Raw genomic sequence first — 13,812 nt, forward strand, 5'->3', positions numbered from 1 at the left:
TTAAAAAACAATGATCAACATAAAATATTCCAATGTGGAAAAAACTATGTTGAAAATATATGGACATACTTAAGAAAATTCAATTTATGAAATTAAAAAAAAAAATACAAATTAAATACACAATAAAATGTGATCAATCACAACAGATTCAGATACCGTTTAACATCCTATTTTTTTTTTTACTTAATCGCTCCATAAATAATGCTTAAATCTTAAGCTTTGTATCTAAAATGATGTTGAATTTAGTAATGATCCACATTAGGATTGTTTGCCCCCCCCCCTTGTTTTTAGACAGCTCCTGTATGCACTACAGTGGATTGTACAGATAATCAAATGTCCTGAACAAAAAATGCAATAACCAGATTGCAACATCAGAGCTGAAGAATTCCGAGGAATGTGTTCATGATCACGATCTCTATATAAAGTGCAGATGTTGAGAATCTTCACAGACAAACAGTCTTCACCTGCAGCCATTTCTTCTTCTTTAGTTGCACCCCGCCTACATTGCACGGCACTCCGCCAGTTAATTGATGCGCGGGCCAAGAGGGAAGATCGGGACGGGCGACGACGGGGGCTCACCTGCAAATGGTTACGCTGGTCTGGAAGCCAGAGTTACGCTTCCCAGTAACAACAGAGGAGCCAGACGCGCTCATCCGTGGCGAATGCATACGAAGCGTCCACGTTACAAGCCGCGAGGATGTTAGCCAGACATGCCGGGGGGGGGGATTCTCCCAATGGGGTGTCTTTACGTTGTCAAATTCATGGCCCGGCTCCTGTCCGCAATACTGAGCTCAGGTGTCAGGCCTTCAAAGAAGACGGAATGGAAGCCGGCGATGAATCAGCTCCTATTGTAGAGTGATGATACAGATAGTCTTTGTCACCGTATTTCACATTTATTTAAAACAGACGGCAACATGGATGCCACCGAGGCCTTTAATATTTACGCGTTCCTAATCTTTGAACTTTGAACCACACACTGTTAAGGTCTTCCAGGTCAGAAGTTGACAAGACTTTTACCCCCTGTAGGAAATCATGTCAAGTGAATGCATCCGTTACATACTCAGATTATTGCCATGATAAAACATTTATTAACTATACAGTCAATAATTCAAGAGACATGTTTTAAGATAAATCCCACAATTTCAAATTTAGAGAGAGAGAGAGAAATTGAGACGGAAGGAAATTGAGACGCAAACGGTCCCGCCTGGGTAATAATCTTGCGCAATGAGACATGTTTACATAACATTTACACAACAAAAGAAAGGAGCTGTCATTTGAAAACAGACTCAATCCAAAATGTCCAACAGACTGAGGCGTTGCAAAGCGACGCTTTCTTGGCGGAAGTTTTAAAGAGAACACGCCCAAAAATTTGAGCAAGTAGCAGATGTGCTCACAAAAGTTTCCAACGACGTTGCGATACAACGTGCTAATCATGCTAACTGAGTTACTTAAGTTTCCTGTACAGAGGGGTGCTCGCTTTTCCAACATATGATACTTAAAGGCTCTGACTGAATCGGCGTAAGACTTTGTGGCGTATAATACCATAGTAATTACTATTTTTCATTTCATAATTATGTAGGACCGCTAGCTTTGTTTCATACAAATATATAATTATGACATTACGACTGGCTTAGTGTTGATTGTTGCTGTTATTGTTGTTACTGAAAATGATTTGTGATGTATTTTAAAATTGTTATTATTAAGTTGAAGTGAAAGGGGTACCACTATGAAATAATGTTTTTCATTTAGTTTCTTATAGCACAGATTTTCTGCATTGGCACAAGTTTCACTTAGCATAGCGTAGCTTAGTTTAGACCACCGCAAGTCAATTCCGATTCATGTGCTGTGCAATTCCAGATAACTTGAATATTTAGTAAAAGCTAACAGCTAGACTATTTAATGATATGCGTTCCAATCTGAAGTTGCACAACTTTAACTGTTTTCGAAGTTACCTGTGGCAAGGATGTCGCTTTACATTAATAGTGACATGCAAACGTTAAATTGCTGTGTCAGCATCTGCAGGCTTCCTTCCGCCTGTCAGCATAATGACTTAGCCACGTTCATGCCATTTGCTTGGTCGCAGGGTAGTAATTTCGCTTAATTGTTTCCTGAACTTTGCCCTTGCGTCGTTTCCCCTCCCATGGATTGATGGCGGGCGGGCACTCCATGGAAGACGTGGATTTGAGAAGACCAGAAGGGGGGTTCATTTGTGTGTTTGAGTGCATGTTGGCCAGGTGGTGATAAAAAATGCACGCCATTTACTTGTGACAGCATCATCAACTCCACGCGTGACGCTCGGAATTAAAACCATTGCCCACGCATTCCAGGGAAATTGTTCCCACTGCTGAGATTGGCCGTTGCCAGACTTTCCTAAATTAGCATTCTGATTTGGCTCCATTCATGATGAGTTTACTTGAGTTCCCGCTTTGCCGCATACCAAGACAATTAAAGCAAGCCCGCGCAGATTCTTTTTCATGGCAAATCTTCAAAACTTTTTACGCCATGCTCCACTCACATTAAGTGCGTTGGCAAAATGTTTTACCCATCGTTTGAGCTGGGATTGTTGAGGGAGCATTTTTTTTTTTAACTTCCTAAGGGGCACTACAGAGGGAATTCAACCAAAATGGCTGCCTCGAAACAAAATGGCTGATTTCTTGTTCAACTCCTGGCAAGAGTCCTTGAGAATATATTTTTTTGGGCATCCTATTATAATACATGTTCACTCATTTTTGTTTTGATCAGTTAAACTGCTGTTCTGAGTTATTTTTTTATTTATTTATTTATTTATTTTTTATTTTTTTGCAACTGTCCAGGGAGCGCCACTGAGGGAAATCAGCAGGTGGCCGCTGCAATGTGCCGCTTTTTAATGGAGACGGATAAGTAGCGAGGGGGACATTCATCCCTCCTGTATTTGCTCCAGGCGGTGGGGCTACCCTAACGAGGTAAGGAGGGGGGGGGGGGGGGATAATTGTATAAGGAGGATGTGGGCACTGTAATGTGATTTAAGGGGGATGAATATAGACCTGCAGGTAAAATAGGAATGTGGGAAGATGGGGGGGGAAAGACAAGATGCCCATGTGATGGGAAATGACACTATGATGATAAGTGTGTATGTGTGTGTTGCATCTCTACTTTTCCATTATGATACAGTCAGTCCATCCTAGAAGTGTTGCGTCCATTTTGTTGTTAGCTTAGCAATGCTAAGCTAATCCATGTCCTATTCACCCCGAAAGGTCGCATATGTATTTAATCATGTTGTTATTCAAGACTCAACCCTCGTGAGGATGAGCGCCTCGGATAATGGATGGATGTTGTTGAAGAAAAAGGATGCAATTACTATATTTATTACTTTCAGTCGGAGGTCAAAAGTGCATTTCCCTCAAAGCATTTCTTGAGGTTGAAATTACTGAATAGATTCAGAATGGACTTTGTCATAAATCCTCTATTTACAATATGTGCAGTACTCTGACAATGATGCCTAGTTTTTTTTTTCTGCGTCCTCTAAGGAAAACCATACAATAATGTCTACAAGATGCAGTGTTATTTTTGCTGCGTTTTTTTTTTTTCTTCATTTGATGTGTGTGGGTAAAACGTGTCTCCAGAGGATCCCAAATGAAAGCTGTGATAATTTTAAATGGATGCCAGCTGTCTTTGTATTAACTTATGCCATATTTGATCATGTTAAATTTAAGCGGGTTCGCTGCACCACGTGAGGAGAAGGCCGTTGACTGACTATTTATGCAACAGCACCCCCTGGTGGAGAAACCTTACTTGAAACCCTCAACTGACTTGAAACCCAACTTTTAAACCCTAAACTGTTGATTTGAACACTAATTTGATACAATTACACGTATTTTCTACCTTAATCTCACTTGACCACCTTCCCCGGGCTGGTCATTTGAAACCTTATCCCAGGGTTTGGACCTTGTATCTTGCGCTTGAAGCACTCGCGTGAAACCCTAAATCTTGTTTACTCACTGAAACCCCGACTAAATAAATTGATGTTAAATATAGTTACATGAAACAGTCTTTTTTTTTTTAATTGTAGTGCAGGTGTCCACTGAGTGTCTTTTCACTTGTGTTTATTTTTGCATCTAATTTCCTGCATGACGCTCCAGCTGAGCTCCAGGCTCCTCCGCACTTCCGCCAGGTCCTCCCGGATCTCCTCCAGCACCTCAAGCTTGGAGAGCTTCCTCTCGATGGACGAGAGTAGGCGATCCCCCGACTGCGGGGCGAAGGCGGCGTTGGCGGCAGCCTCGGGCTCGGGCGGAGGCGGAGTTAATGCCTGCCACTCCCACAGTGTGTCAAAATACGAGTCGATGAAGGCCTCCAATTCCTCCAGGTTGCTCCAGTCTCCACTCTGGCTGCAGAGGGAGCGCTGCAGGCGAGCATCCCCGTTGGGAAGCGGCCCATGTTGGGATGTAGGCAGCACCAAGAGCATCATGGGAAGTGTGGCTCGCTCAACGTGGAGCCACGCAGGTGTGTTGACTCTTAAAGAGTGTAATCGCTCCTGAATCACGGCCAGCAAACAAGAAGTGGCGTTTCCCCTGTTCCACGTAGTAGGCAGAAGCGCAACTTGCTTGTCAGAGGGTGAAGACTCAGTCAAGTCGACTGAAGGGCACTCGCTGGAGGACGCACTGAAAGGCTCGGTGGAAGAACCACTGCAGTTGTCTGCAATGCAAGCAACAAGTTTATTGTGAGGTGGAGGAATTAATTTGAACTATAAGAATGAAAAACTCTTTCTTTGAAAGCTGATTTAGAAACTCGAACAAGGGCTTGAAACCATCGTCTAGCTAGTTCAAAACCTTATCCCTGTCCTAAAATCCTATTTTGAAAAACCCAGTCCTTCAAATCCCCAACCCAACTTGAAACTGTAATCCGTCTTTAAAACTGTAACCCAAGCTTGAGACCCAAATTTCCAACAAATTGTTTTGTCTTATTTTCGAAACCTTGACTTCAACCCTGACTAGAAGCCATAATTTGAAACCCATTGAGTGTGTTATTGTTGTGTTCAAAGAACTCACGTGGATCTGAAAGCTGATCGTCACCGGGCATCAAACTGGGATTCTTGCCCAACGTGGCACTCGTGTGGCACGCGGATAATGCTGCAGTTGCGTGTCGCTCCGCCACCAGCATGCGCTCCACCTGCGCTATCAACTGTCTCACCTGCGAGCCGTCTCCTCGTCGCTTGTTGTCCAAAACGTGGTACCAGTTCCCGCACTTGTCCACCAGCGCCCTCAGCGCCGGCCCCTCGCTTTCCAGCCGTTCTTCAATTCCCATGTCGCCCAGCCAGTCTCCGTGGCTGAACACCACCACAACCCTGGGCCAGAGCCATCCCAGCTGGGCCTCCAAGGCTTCTCCTTGGCGGTCAGTGAAGGCGGCGCTGGCATTGACCACCAACAGCACTGCGCATGACGGCGCCCCCTTTAGGAAGCCGGCGGTTAGAGGAAAGCCACCCGGCGTGTCCCATACCGTCACCGCCAGGTCGTCCACTCGGGCCCGCCCGAGAACGCAGGAAGTGGTCGGGCGATCGGTGTGGAAGCAGTCATGGCCCAGCAACGTGTTGCCGCACGAGCTCTTGCCTGTTTTGTTGCCACCCACCAAGACGAGCGTCATTTCGGAGAGGCTTCGTGGCTTTTCTGGAACATCAAAAAGCTGCTTTGAGTGAGTCCAAGCAATCACGATTCTTTAATACAGCTTTGAGATACAAGTGACCCGACTTTGAAGGATTTTAAAGGACGAGCCATCAGTTGACCAGTCTGATAGCTTATATGACAAAAAAGGCAGGAGACTTGTATCTCAAGGCAGCACTGTGCATGTTTTGTTACTTGTAAGTTAAGGTACTACTGTAGTCTCACCAAGGTGCATCCCGGCCTCCTTCCTCTGCTGATCCTTCTTCGTCTTCCTCTCAGTGGCTCTCGCCTGCTCCACCCTCATCGTCATCTCCAGCTGTTCTTCTGCTTCTCTCACCGCCAGCCGATGTCCGCCACCGCAGCCCGCCACCATCTCCTCAATCTTCCCCAGAAGCTCCCTCACCTGGAATCCATCACCGGCGGTCTTGTTGTTGAGCACGTGGGTTCGATTCCCGCAGCGCTCAGCCAGCCAGCGCAGCGGCTCGCCCTCACCCTCCACGTGCCGCTCGGCGGCCGTCTCGCCCAGCCAGTCGCCAAAGCTGAACAGCAGCATGACCCGGCTCCAGACGTCCTCGCCCAATAGCTCCAGGTGATCCCGCGCCGCTCGCCGGTAGGTCTCTGAGAAGGCGCGGTCCGGGCGCACCACCAGCAGGAATGCGTGCAGGCCCGGCGCACAAAAGGACGGGCCGAGTCGGATCTGACGTCGGTCGAAGGCGGTGGTCTCGTGGCCAAAGAAGTTCATCCACCAGCCGGGCGTGTCCACCACCGTCAACTGCCTCCCGAAGACCGCACCTCGTCCTACTGCGCAGCGAGCTGTCCTGCTCGAGGGCCGCTGCCCCTGATCCCGGCCCAGGATGGTGTACAGAGAAGACGTCTTTCCGGAACCTTTGGCTCCCAGCAGCACGATCCTCATGTCAGGCAGAGGACGAGCCCGCTCTGGAAATGTTCGATGTAAGATTTGAAACACTAACGCTGTCTTCAAGCCTTATTTGAAATAATGACTTTGAAACTTTACTTTGTAATCCATCGACTGATTTGAAATCCCAATTTAAAATTCTCACTCTTATTTGAAATGCTAACCACGCTTGAAACCCAAATTTGAAACATTAACTCGAACTCTGACTCGAGGCCCTACTATGAAACCACAACCCTGGATCGAAAACCCTAAATCTTGTTGAAAACCCTAAACCTGGTTTTAAACCATCCTTTAAATTGAATCCTTATTCCTGACGTCAAACCGTAATTGAAAACTCTGATCTTATCTTGAAATAATAACACTGGTTTGAAACTCAAATTTGAAACCCTACTAAAGTTTTAAACCATATTTTGAACCCTTAATTCTGACTTGAAACCGTATTTTAAAAACTGTCTTGAAACCCTACTTTGTGATCCTTACCTCTCATAAAGGCTCTGTGAGTTTTCATATTCAAAAACCGGACGTGGGCGTCCTCCTCCACTTGTCTCATTTCCGCCGCTATGGCGCGGCTGACGCTCGCCTTCATCTCAAACACTCTGTTTCCAATGGCAGCAACCAATCTCTGGATGTCCTCCCAGAGCTGCGAGGCTCCACTTCCATCGCTCAGGTCGACGAGGTGACACCTCTGTCCGCACTTATTCCTCAGCCAGTCCAGAGCCTCCGACCCCAGGACCTCCCAGTCCATCTTGAGCTCGGGTCCGCCTGGCGAGGTGAAGACCACCAGGCAGTGGCGCCACACCCGGGACCCCAGCAGCCCCACATGCTCCTCCAGGGCGCGGCGGCGCCTCTCCGTGAAGGGCGAGCCGGCTTTGACCGCCACCAGGAAGACGTGGGGTCCCGGGGAGCACAGGGCGACGCTCCCCCGGATCTCCCGGCGCACTGTGAGGGGCGTGTCGTCTACGCCGAAGTCGCACCACCAGCCGGGCGTGTCCACCACCGTCAGCCAGTGCCCGCCCACCTTTGCCAACCGCCGCAAGCACGTGGTTCTCTCCTTGGTGGCGAACTCGTCTTTGCCTAGGAGGAGGTTGCCCAGGGAGCTCTTCCCGGAATTCCTGCCTCCGAGGATGACCAGCTTCAACTGGGAGGTACGCCAGCCGTCCTCTAAGATTCGCACAAAAAGCATTTGGGAAAGAAGCATTTTTTGGTCCCATAAGTGGGAGTTGACTTTGAGAGCCCCATTTTTACAATTCATTCAAGTAGAAATGGGAACATTAACTGCTCATTTTGGGAGGCTTTAATTTATTATTAAAAAGTCATTCGCTTTAGAAAAAAAAAAAATAGTAAGTCAAGCAAGTGTTGCATTTGACACAACAATTTAATTTAAACAATAAAGCTAATTGTGTTTATTGTTGGTTTCAGAATTTTAGCTTCATTGCTTTTGTACTGAAGGAATTATAAATGGGAGTCCAATTTTAAGAGCATAATTAGTACCTTCTTTAAAAATAAAAATGATTGCTATTCAGCTTAATTATCTTCACGCGAAAGAATGCCTTTTAGCAGACTAATGAGGCATTTAATGTCACATCAAGAAAAAAAAATGCAATTACAGTCCAAGTCTTTGTTTAATGCTCATTTTAGACTCTTTTGCCTTCATTGGCTTCAAAGCGCTTTGTTACAACTTAAGCGGTTGCGAATTGCGCTTTATCAATAAAGTTGTATTGAATTGTGTCGTCGCGGAAAGGAACCATTTTTGGTCATGTTGGAGGGTTTCCAATAGACACCACTGAGAGGCAGTAGTAGCATTTACCAGCCAAGTACAATAAAAACAATGTCCCTAGTTTAGAAGTAAAAAAATATGATAGTCGTCGTCATTATATGTACTTGATAAGCATATACAAAATATGTTTACCTATTTTGCTGCTAGATTTATATATTTTGAAAAAAAGACTCAACATAGCTATAGGAATACATTTGCTAAATTTAGTTTAATATTTTTGAAAATATGACTACTCACTACTGAACTGAATACAGGCTATCTTATGAATGTCTTGAAATCATGATCCCAAAAAAAACAGTACATCATAATATCATAGCAGTCAAACGTGTTTGTAAAGTACGTCACCCCGCACATGCATGAATTATCATTCTTCACTCTGTCACACCCACAAAGGGCTCGACACTTTGACAGCAACTTCAGGGTGTAACATAAAAGTAAAGCTCCATTATGAAGTTTCTCTCATAGGCACAGAGTTTGACTTACCTGCTGATTGCTCACTGCTCGCCATTATTTTCTATTGATATCTTCTTAGAAACATAAACACAACATGTCACGTTGTCTCCGGAAACATGTGAACCAAACTCTGTTCCACCAGACAACACATTCCTGATTTTATGCCTTTATGGAGGTCTGAAGGTCGCCAGAAATGACCACATGCGAAAATACCCGCCTCGAGGCAGCAGGGAGACAAGCTATCTTCTAATTGTAATTTTCATTTTTAATACATTTTATTCTAGAAAACATTTGGTGCAAATTGGATGACATCAATGTATTTGTCTGCATCAATGAACCTGTAGCTATTTAAATTTGCTTAAAATTTCTTTTCTTTTTTTTTCAGATTTCTAATTGAAAAAGCAAAATGGCTATGAAATAATTAACTTTAATTTCGTAACCCACTTGTACAAACCATAGTAGGCCCTGAGATGAATGTGCCGAAAATGTTTCTGACAAGAAATGTATCCTGAATTTTCAAGTTAATAGTATAAAATGGATATGGAATCATTTTCAGATTAAGTTCAAAATGTGTCTGCATAGCTTCACATTTTAACCACCCTCTTAGATTTGCAATCACAAGTTGCAATTGGATGACTACAAAAAAGCTCTGTCTTACAAAAAGCAAATACAATATGATTTTTTTTTCCTTTTTTTTTCTTCGACAGAAACAAACATTTGTTTTCTTTCTTCTCTTAAACCTTTTTGAAGTCATACAATTTTGAGATACAAGCTTTTTGTTGGACAGTGAAATGAATGTAATGCTAACATTAATCAAAAAATGCGGTTTCTAACTAAGTAAATGACTGCAGTCTGGTATTATGCCTTTTGCATGCTTGTGTTACTCAATTTGAGAGACAAAAATGCTTCTGTTAAGACGACCCCACAAAAATGCCATGAGATGACTCTCTGATAGGCATTTTGCCACAAATTACAGGCCTGTCAAAAACTACAGTGGATGGATGGATGGAATGATTGTCTACGTGTGTTGCTGCAGCGTATGCATTCAAATATATGTTCCTTACACTGTTATAACACCAGGACGTAGATATGTTTTGTTAGTACAACTATGGCATTTCCCATTATGAGTTTGCAAGTTCTAGTTACTCTGGAACAGATCATTTTCATTTCTTTTACTTGCGGTGGGGGGTTGAATTGACAAGCTCACATGTGCTTGACTGGGAATAGAAAGAGAGAAAGATTATGAGATGTTTTATTCTCATAAGAGACTGGTTTTCCCTCGTAAATTTACAGCAGTTCTCGAGCCCAGTGAATGGCTTCATTGACGGCATCCGTTTTGATTCTTCCCGACTTGACTTCCCATTTCACACAGGCCATGTTACGCTCTAACTGTGGCGAGCTCTAGACCACCACACACGCGATGCCAAGTGAACAAAAAGATGCATTGTACAGATGTCAGACTAAGCTAGTTTGGACGCTGCTTCGTTCAAATACTTTTGAATGAACGCTTTGTTTTCACACTGACAGGACAAGAGGCCAGATGGAAAATCTACTTTCTATTGTTCTGTACCCTTTTGTGATACACCTTGTTAGAAAAATAAATCAAGAAGAATTAAAAGTTTAGACAAACCCACTCGAGGCCCAAACATTTTAATTTTTTTTTTAAGTAAACGTGAAAGAAGTGCACAACGTTTAAGCTTCTGCTCAAAATAAGATGAATTAATAACTCAAAAGTTCTGTTTTCTGTCTGAGCTCGTCGTAAAAAAAAAGGAATATAGGAGAAAAACAATACACGAGTAAGAGAAGTAGACTCAACGTTAAATAAAACGTAAAAATCATCGAATTAGTGACGCATTGACGGAATGGGGTATGTATGAGAGCTGTTGTTAATCCGTTACGGCCATGTTTGTTGTACTAAATACCGGGGGTCCGTGAAGGCACATCTCGCGAGAGTTATGTGCGATTGGTGGAGAACGAGGAAGTTAGCAGGTGTAAAACGAGTGCGAGTGGAGTTGCTTTTATGAGTGCTACGTATATGTTGCCATCTAACTGTTGCAATAAACCTCAGAAAAGCAGCCGCGACTCTATTTCGCTTATGAGACGTAGTAAAGTTGCTCAATGAACGTGTGAAATGTGTAATTGTCGAGTTTCCGGGTATCGCCCAGTGACAGTAGTCGTCCCTCTCACGTGACCTACGAGTTTGCTTCCCACCCCCGCCCCCTTGTGAAGACATTTTACATAAAGAAGCTCATCTTGACACTTGTCGAAATTTGTGTTGGAACACGAGCGTCCGCTACGACAGCAACAGGAAAAAACACAAAACTAAACAAAAATGGGAGTGGTGACAATACGAGTGGAATACTGGTAACGCTTTAGTGTGATCACACTCTTTTTGTCTTGTCTTTGTTTGTAGACTGTAATAGTAATACGGTTGTGTGTGGTTAATTGCTAAGCTAACCGAGTTTCTCCGTCTCCAGTGGCAACTGAGGCTACGAGCCCCGTTATCTGGAGCTCGCCCGAATCGTAAAGGGCGAGTTTCCCGATGCGGATGTGTCGGGCTTCGTCGGACGGAGAGGTAAATAATAAATGGCACAAAGGCCTAAATGATGATAGATGTGGTTAACAGTACGCTTACACGCTTGTCTTTTATAGGCAGCTTTGAGATTGAGATCAACGGGAAGCTGGTTTTCTCCAAGCTGGAGCTCGGAGGATTCCCATATGAGGATGACGTAAGTAATGTATGCCCATTTTACTCAACGCAAACAGCTGCGTTGCTCCTTTTGACGCCGCCCAAATATGTACGTACGTACGGACTGAGTGCACTGTCGTGTATCAAGTTACGCTATGTAGTATTGCTAAATGGCTGTATAAAACACATTTAATTCATAAGTATGTAGGCAAACATTAAAACTACAGTTGTGTTGCAGGTAATGAAAATGCGTTGGCTTTGGGTCACATAGACCTGTGAAAATGTGTGGTATGCAGTGTCGTCAATCAAACCCCTGCTACTTTTTTTTTTTTTTTTTTTTTTACAGCCTATTTTCTTCCTGTTATGCTATTTCATATGCACAAGGAGAGCCCCAGTCAAAATGCATTTTGCAGTCGTTTATTGAAAACCCGGGACAACTATAAACAAATGCAAAAACTGAACTGCTGCTGTTGTAGTTCTCAATGAAGACACTTGTAAGTCACACAACCCCACCAGGCCCCGCCTCTAAAAGGCAAACCTATGGACAGTATGCCCTCTACATTTTGTGCTACTTTTGTGTTCATGTGTATGAGATGCTGAAACTGTGGAAGGGGTTAAACTCTTAAATTTAACAGAACTATTTTATTTTTACAGTAAAAGTAAAAATAAATCAAAGAGATAAAAGCTGGGAAAAATCTCTAATACTTTCAAAGTTTTCCAAGCTCTTTTCAAAAGGTCTTGGAGCCATGAGTGATGCAGTAAACGGTAAAAAGCTGCCGGCTGTAATGGCATGTCCGGAACTTGTTACGCCTCGTTACAGCCGTAACATTAAATTTTAAGGGTGTTAAAAAAATTTAAAAAAAACAAGCCTCGAATCATTGTAGGAATCATTTCATTGAATGCATAATTATCTATTTCTCTGCCTGTGGCAGCCACTTTGCGTGCAGGGTGTCAGGTTGTGACGCACAGACCAACTTTACATCATCTGCAAATGGAGATCTTCAAGTTCCTTATAAACGTAGTTAAACTGTGTTAATCTCTTGCATGGATTTCAGTGAGTTATTTTATGCTTCCGCTGTATAGAATATTAAGGGAATGAGAGGGGCCGCTTCCGTTCGCTGGAATGTAAGTTGGCTGTGCTCACTCCCACAATGGCGCAAATGTCCATTTCTACCTGCATGTGAACGAAAATTCCAAAAAAAAGAAAAATGCACCCTTGCATATAATTAGAGTGTGCTTTACATTTCAAAAAGCCACAACAAAAAAAAAAGTAGTTTTTTTTTTAACTTTTATATTTTATCCCCAATCCCGCATTTGTCCAGGTAATGGAAACTATCCAGAAAGCTCATGATGGCAAACCTCTGACGAAGATCACCAAGAGCCGCGCGCCATGCGTCATCATGTAGAATAACTGGTGTGAATGGACTAAGCCTGGCTTTCCCCAACAGATTGATGCATGAGGTAAAAAAAAATAAAAAAACGGGATGAAACATTGTAAATCTGGACCAAGTAGCTGTTGGGGAAAGTCCGGTTCTCCTCTCCCTCGTTCGTCCTTGACGCCGAACTGCTGGGCCGCTAATGACTAGCACTGCCTCAAAATAAGCCACGTGGCTGTGCTACGATGAATTCTCATGCCTGCCAGTTCTGCAGCTCGTCAGGAGCGGTCGACAGGGAGGATTTGCTTTTGTTTGAATTGAATGCAAGGTCAGTAATAAGTCATCAACATGCTTTTTTTTTCCCCTTTTTAAAAAACGGTTTACACATACTGTGCTTGAATTGCGGTTTGAAATGACTTAATTGGGTTAGTTGAATAAAATATCTGCTTGCAATTCTGTGTTTGCGCTCTTTCCTTGAGGGACGTCTACTCCACCGCCTGGGCGACCATTCCTCTTGTGTAAACATGTTTTCCTTCGTTAAGCGTCCCAACAACAGGACGCGGGGAGAAATGAGTCCCGACCATAACAATGATTCCAGATCTATTCATGAGTGTATGAGAGATAAAATAAGTCTAACAGTATTATATGGTGCATCTGTCAAGTCCAGCGTTTCACTCTAGGGGGCGCTAGCTTCTCAGTCAAACGTGAGCCTAGTGTAGTTTCTGTTTTCTGTTACTTTTTAGATTAGACGCTTTTCCACATTTAATTTTTTGTAAGTAATCATTTTTACCCAGTAGAATAGAAATCTAAGGCAACTCAAATTTCTGTTTTCAAAATAATGCATGAAACGGAAATGAAGTAATAAACTGAATCCAGAAATAAATATAATTGCAATTGAACTTGAAAAATTCTATTATTATATTTTATTTAAAACGTTATCAATTTGCCACTTGTACATTAGATACTGA

General features: G+C 43.3%; 2 protein-coding genes across 2 annotated transcripts; one reads left to right on the forward strand and one right to left on the reverse strand.

Annotated features, from left to right (window-relative positions):
* Positions 1-118: 118 nt before the first annotated feature.
* LOC148322635 (GTPase IMAP family member 8) lies at positions 119-10,156 on the reverse strand. The gene is made up of 6 exons (XM_088317271.1): positions 10,071-10,156; positions 9,956-9,996; positions 7,030-7,710; positions 5,859-6,569; positions 5,025-5,639; positions 119-4,671 (listed from the first exon to the last, which is right to left on the reverse strand). The coding sequence occupies exons 1-6, from the start codon at positions 10,154-10,156 to the stop codon at positions 4,073-4,075; spliced, it is 2,733 nt and encodes a 910-aa protein (XP_088173397.1). The 3' UTR covers positions 119-4,072.
* Positions 10,157-10,975: 819 nt separating this feature from the next.
* Positions 10,976-13,297, forward strand: LOC148322636 (migration and invasion enhancer 1-like). Its single transcript, XM_088318046.1, has 4 exons — positions 10,976-11,143; positions 11,257-11,354; positions 11,432-11,508; positions 12,791-13,297. Exons 1-4 carry the CDS (start codon positions 11,112-11,114, stop codon positions 12,872-12,874), a joined length of 291 nt encoding a protein of 96 aa, XP_088174172.1. The 5' UTR covers positions 10,976-11,111; the 3' UTR covers positions 12,875-13,297.
* Positions 13,298-13,812: the final 515 nt, after the last annotated feature.

This window comes from Idiotropiscis lumnitzeri, chromosome 15 (assembly GCF_059441095.1).
Source record: "Idiotropiscis lumnitzeri isolate Australia: NSW breed Sydney's pygmy pipehorse chromosome 15, RoL_Ilum_1.0, whole genome shotgun sequence".
Classification (NCBI taxonomy): Eukaryota; Metazoa; Chordata; class Actinopteri; order Syngnathiformes; family Syngnathidae; genus Idiotropiscis; species Idiotropiscis lumnitzeri.

Coding starts and splice junctions, on each gene's coding strand:
- LOC148322635 (XM_088317271.1), bottom strand. CDS start 10,156: ATGGCCTGTGTGAAATGGGAAGTCAAGTCGGGAAGAATCAAAACGGAT. Junction 9,997..10,070: donor CACTGGGCTCGAGAACTGCT/GTAAATTTACGA, acceptor TTCTATTCCCAG/TCAAGCACATGTGAGCTTGT. Junction 4,672..5,024: donor CGATCAGCTTTCAGATCCAC/GTGAGTTCTTTG, acceptor CTTGCATTGCAG/ACAACTGCAGTGGTTCTTCC.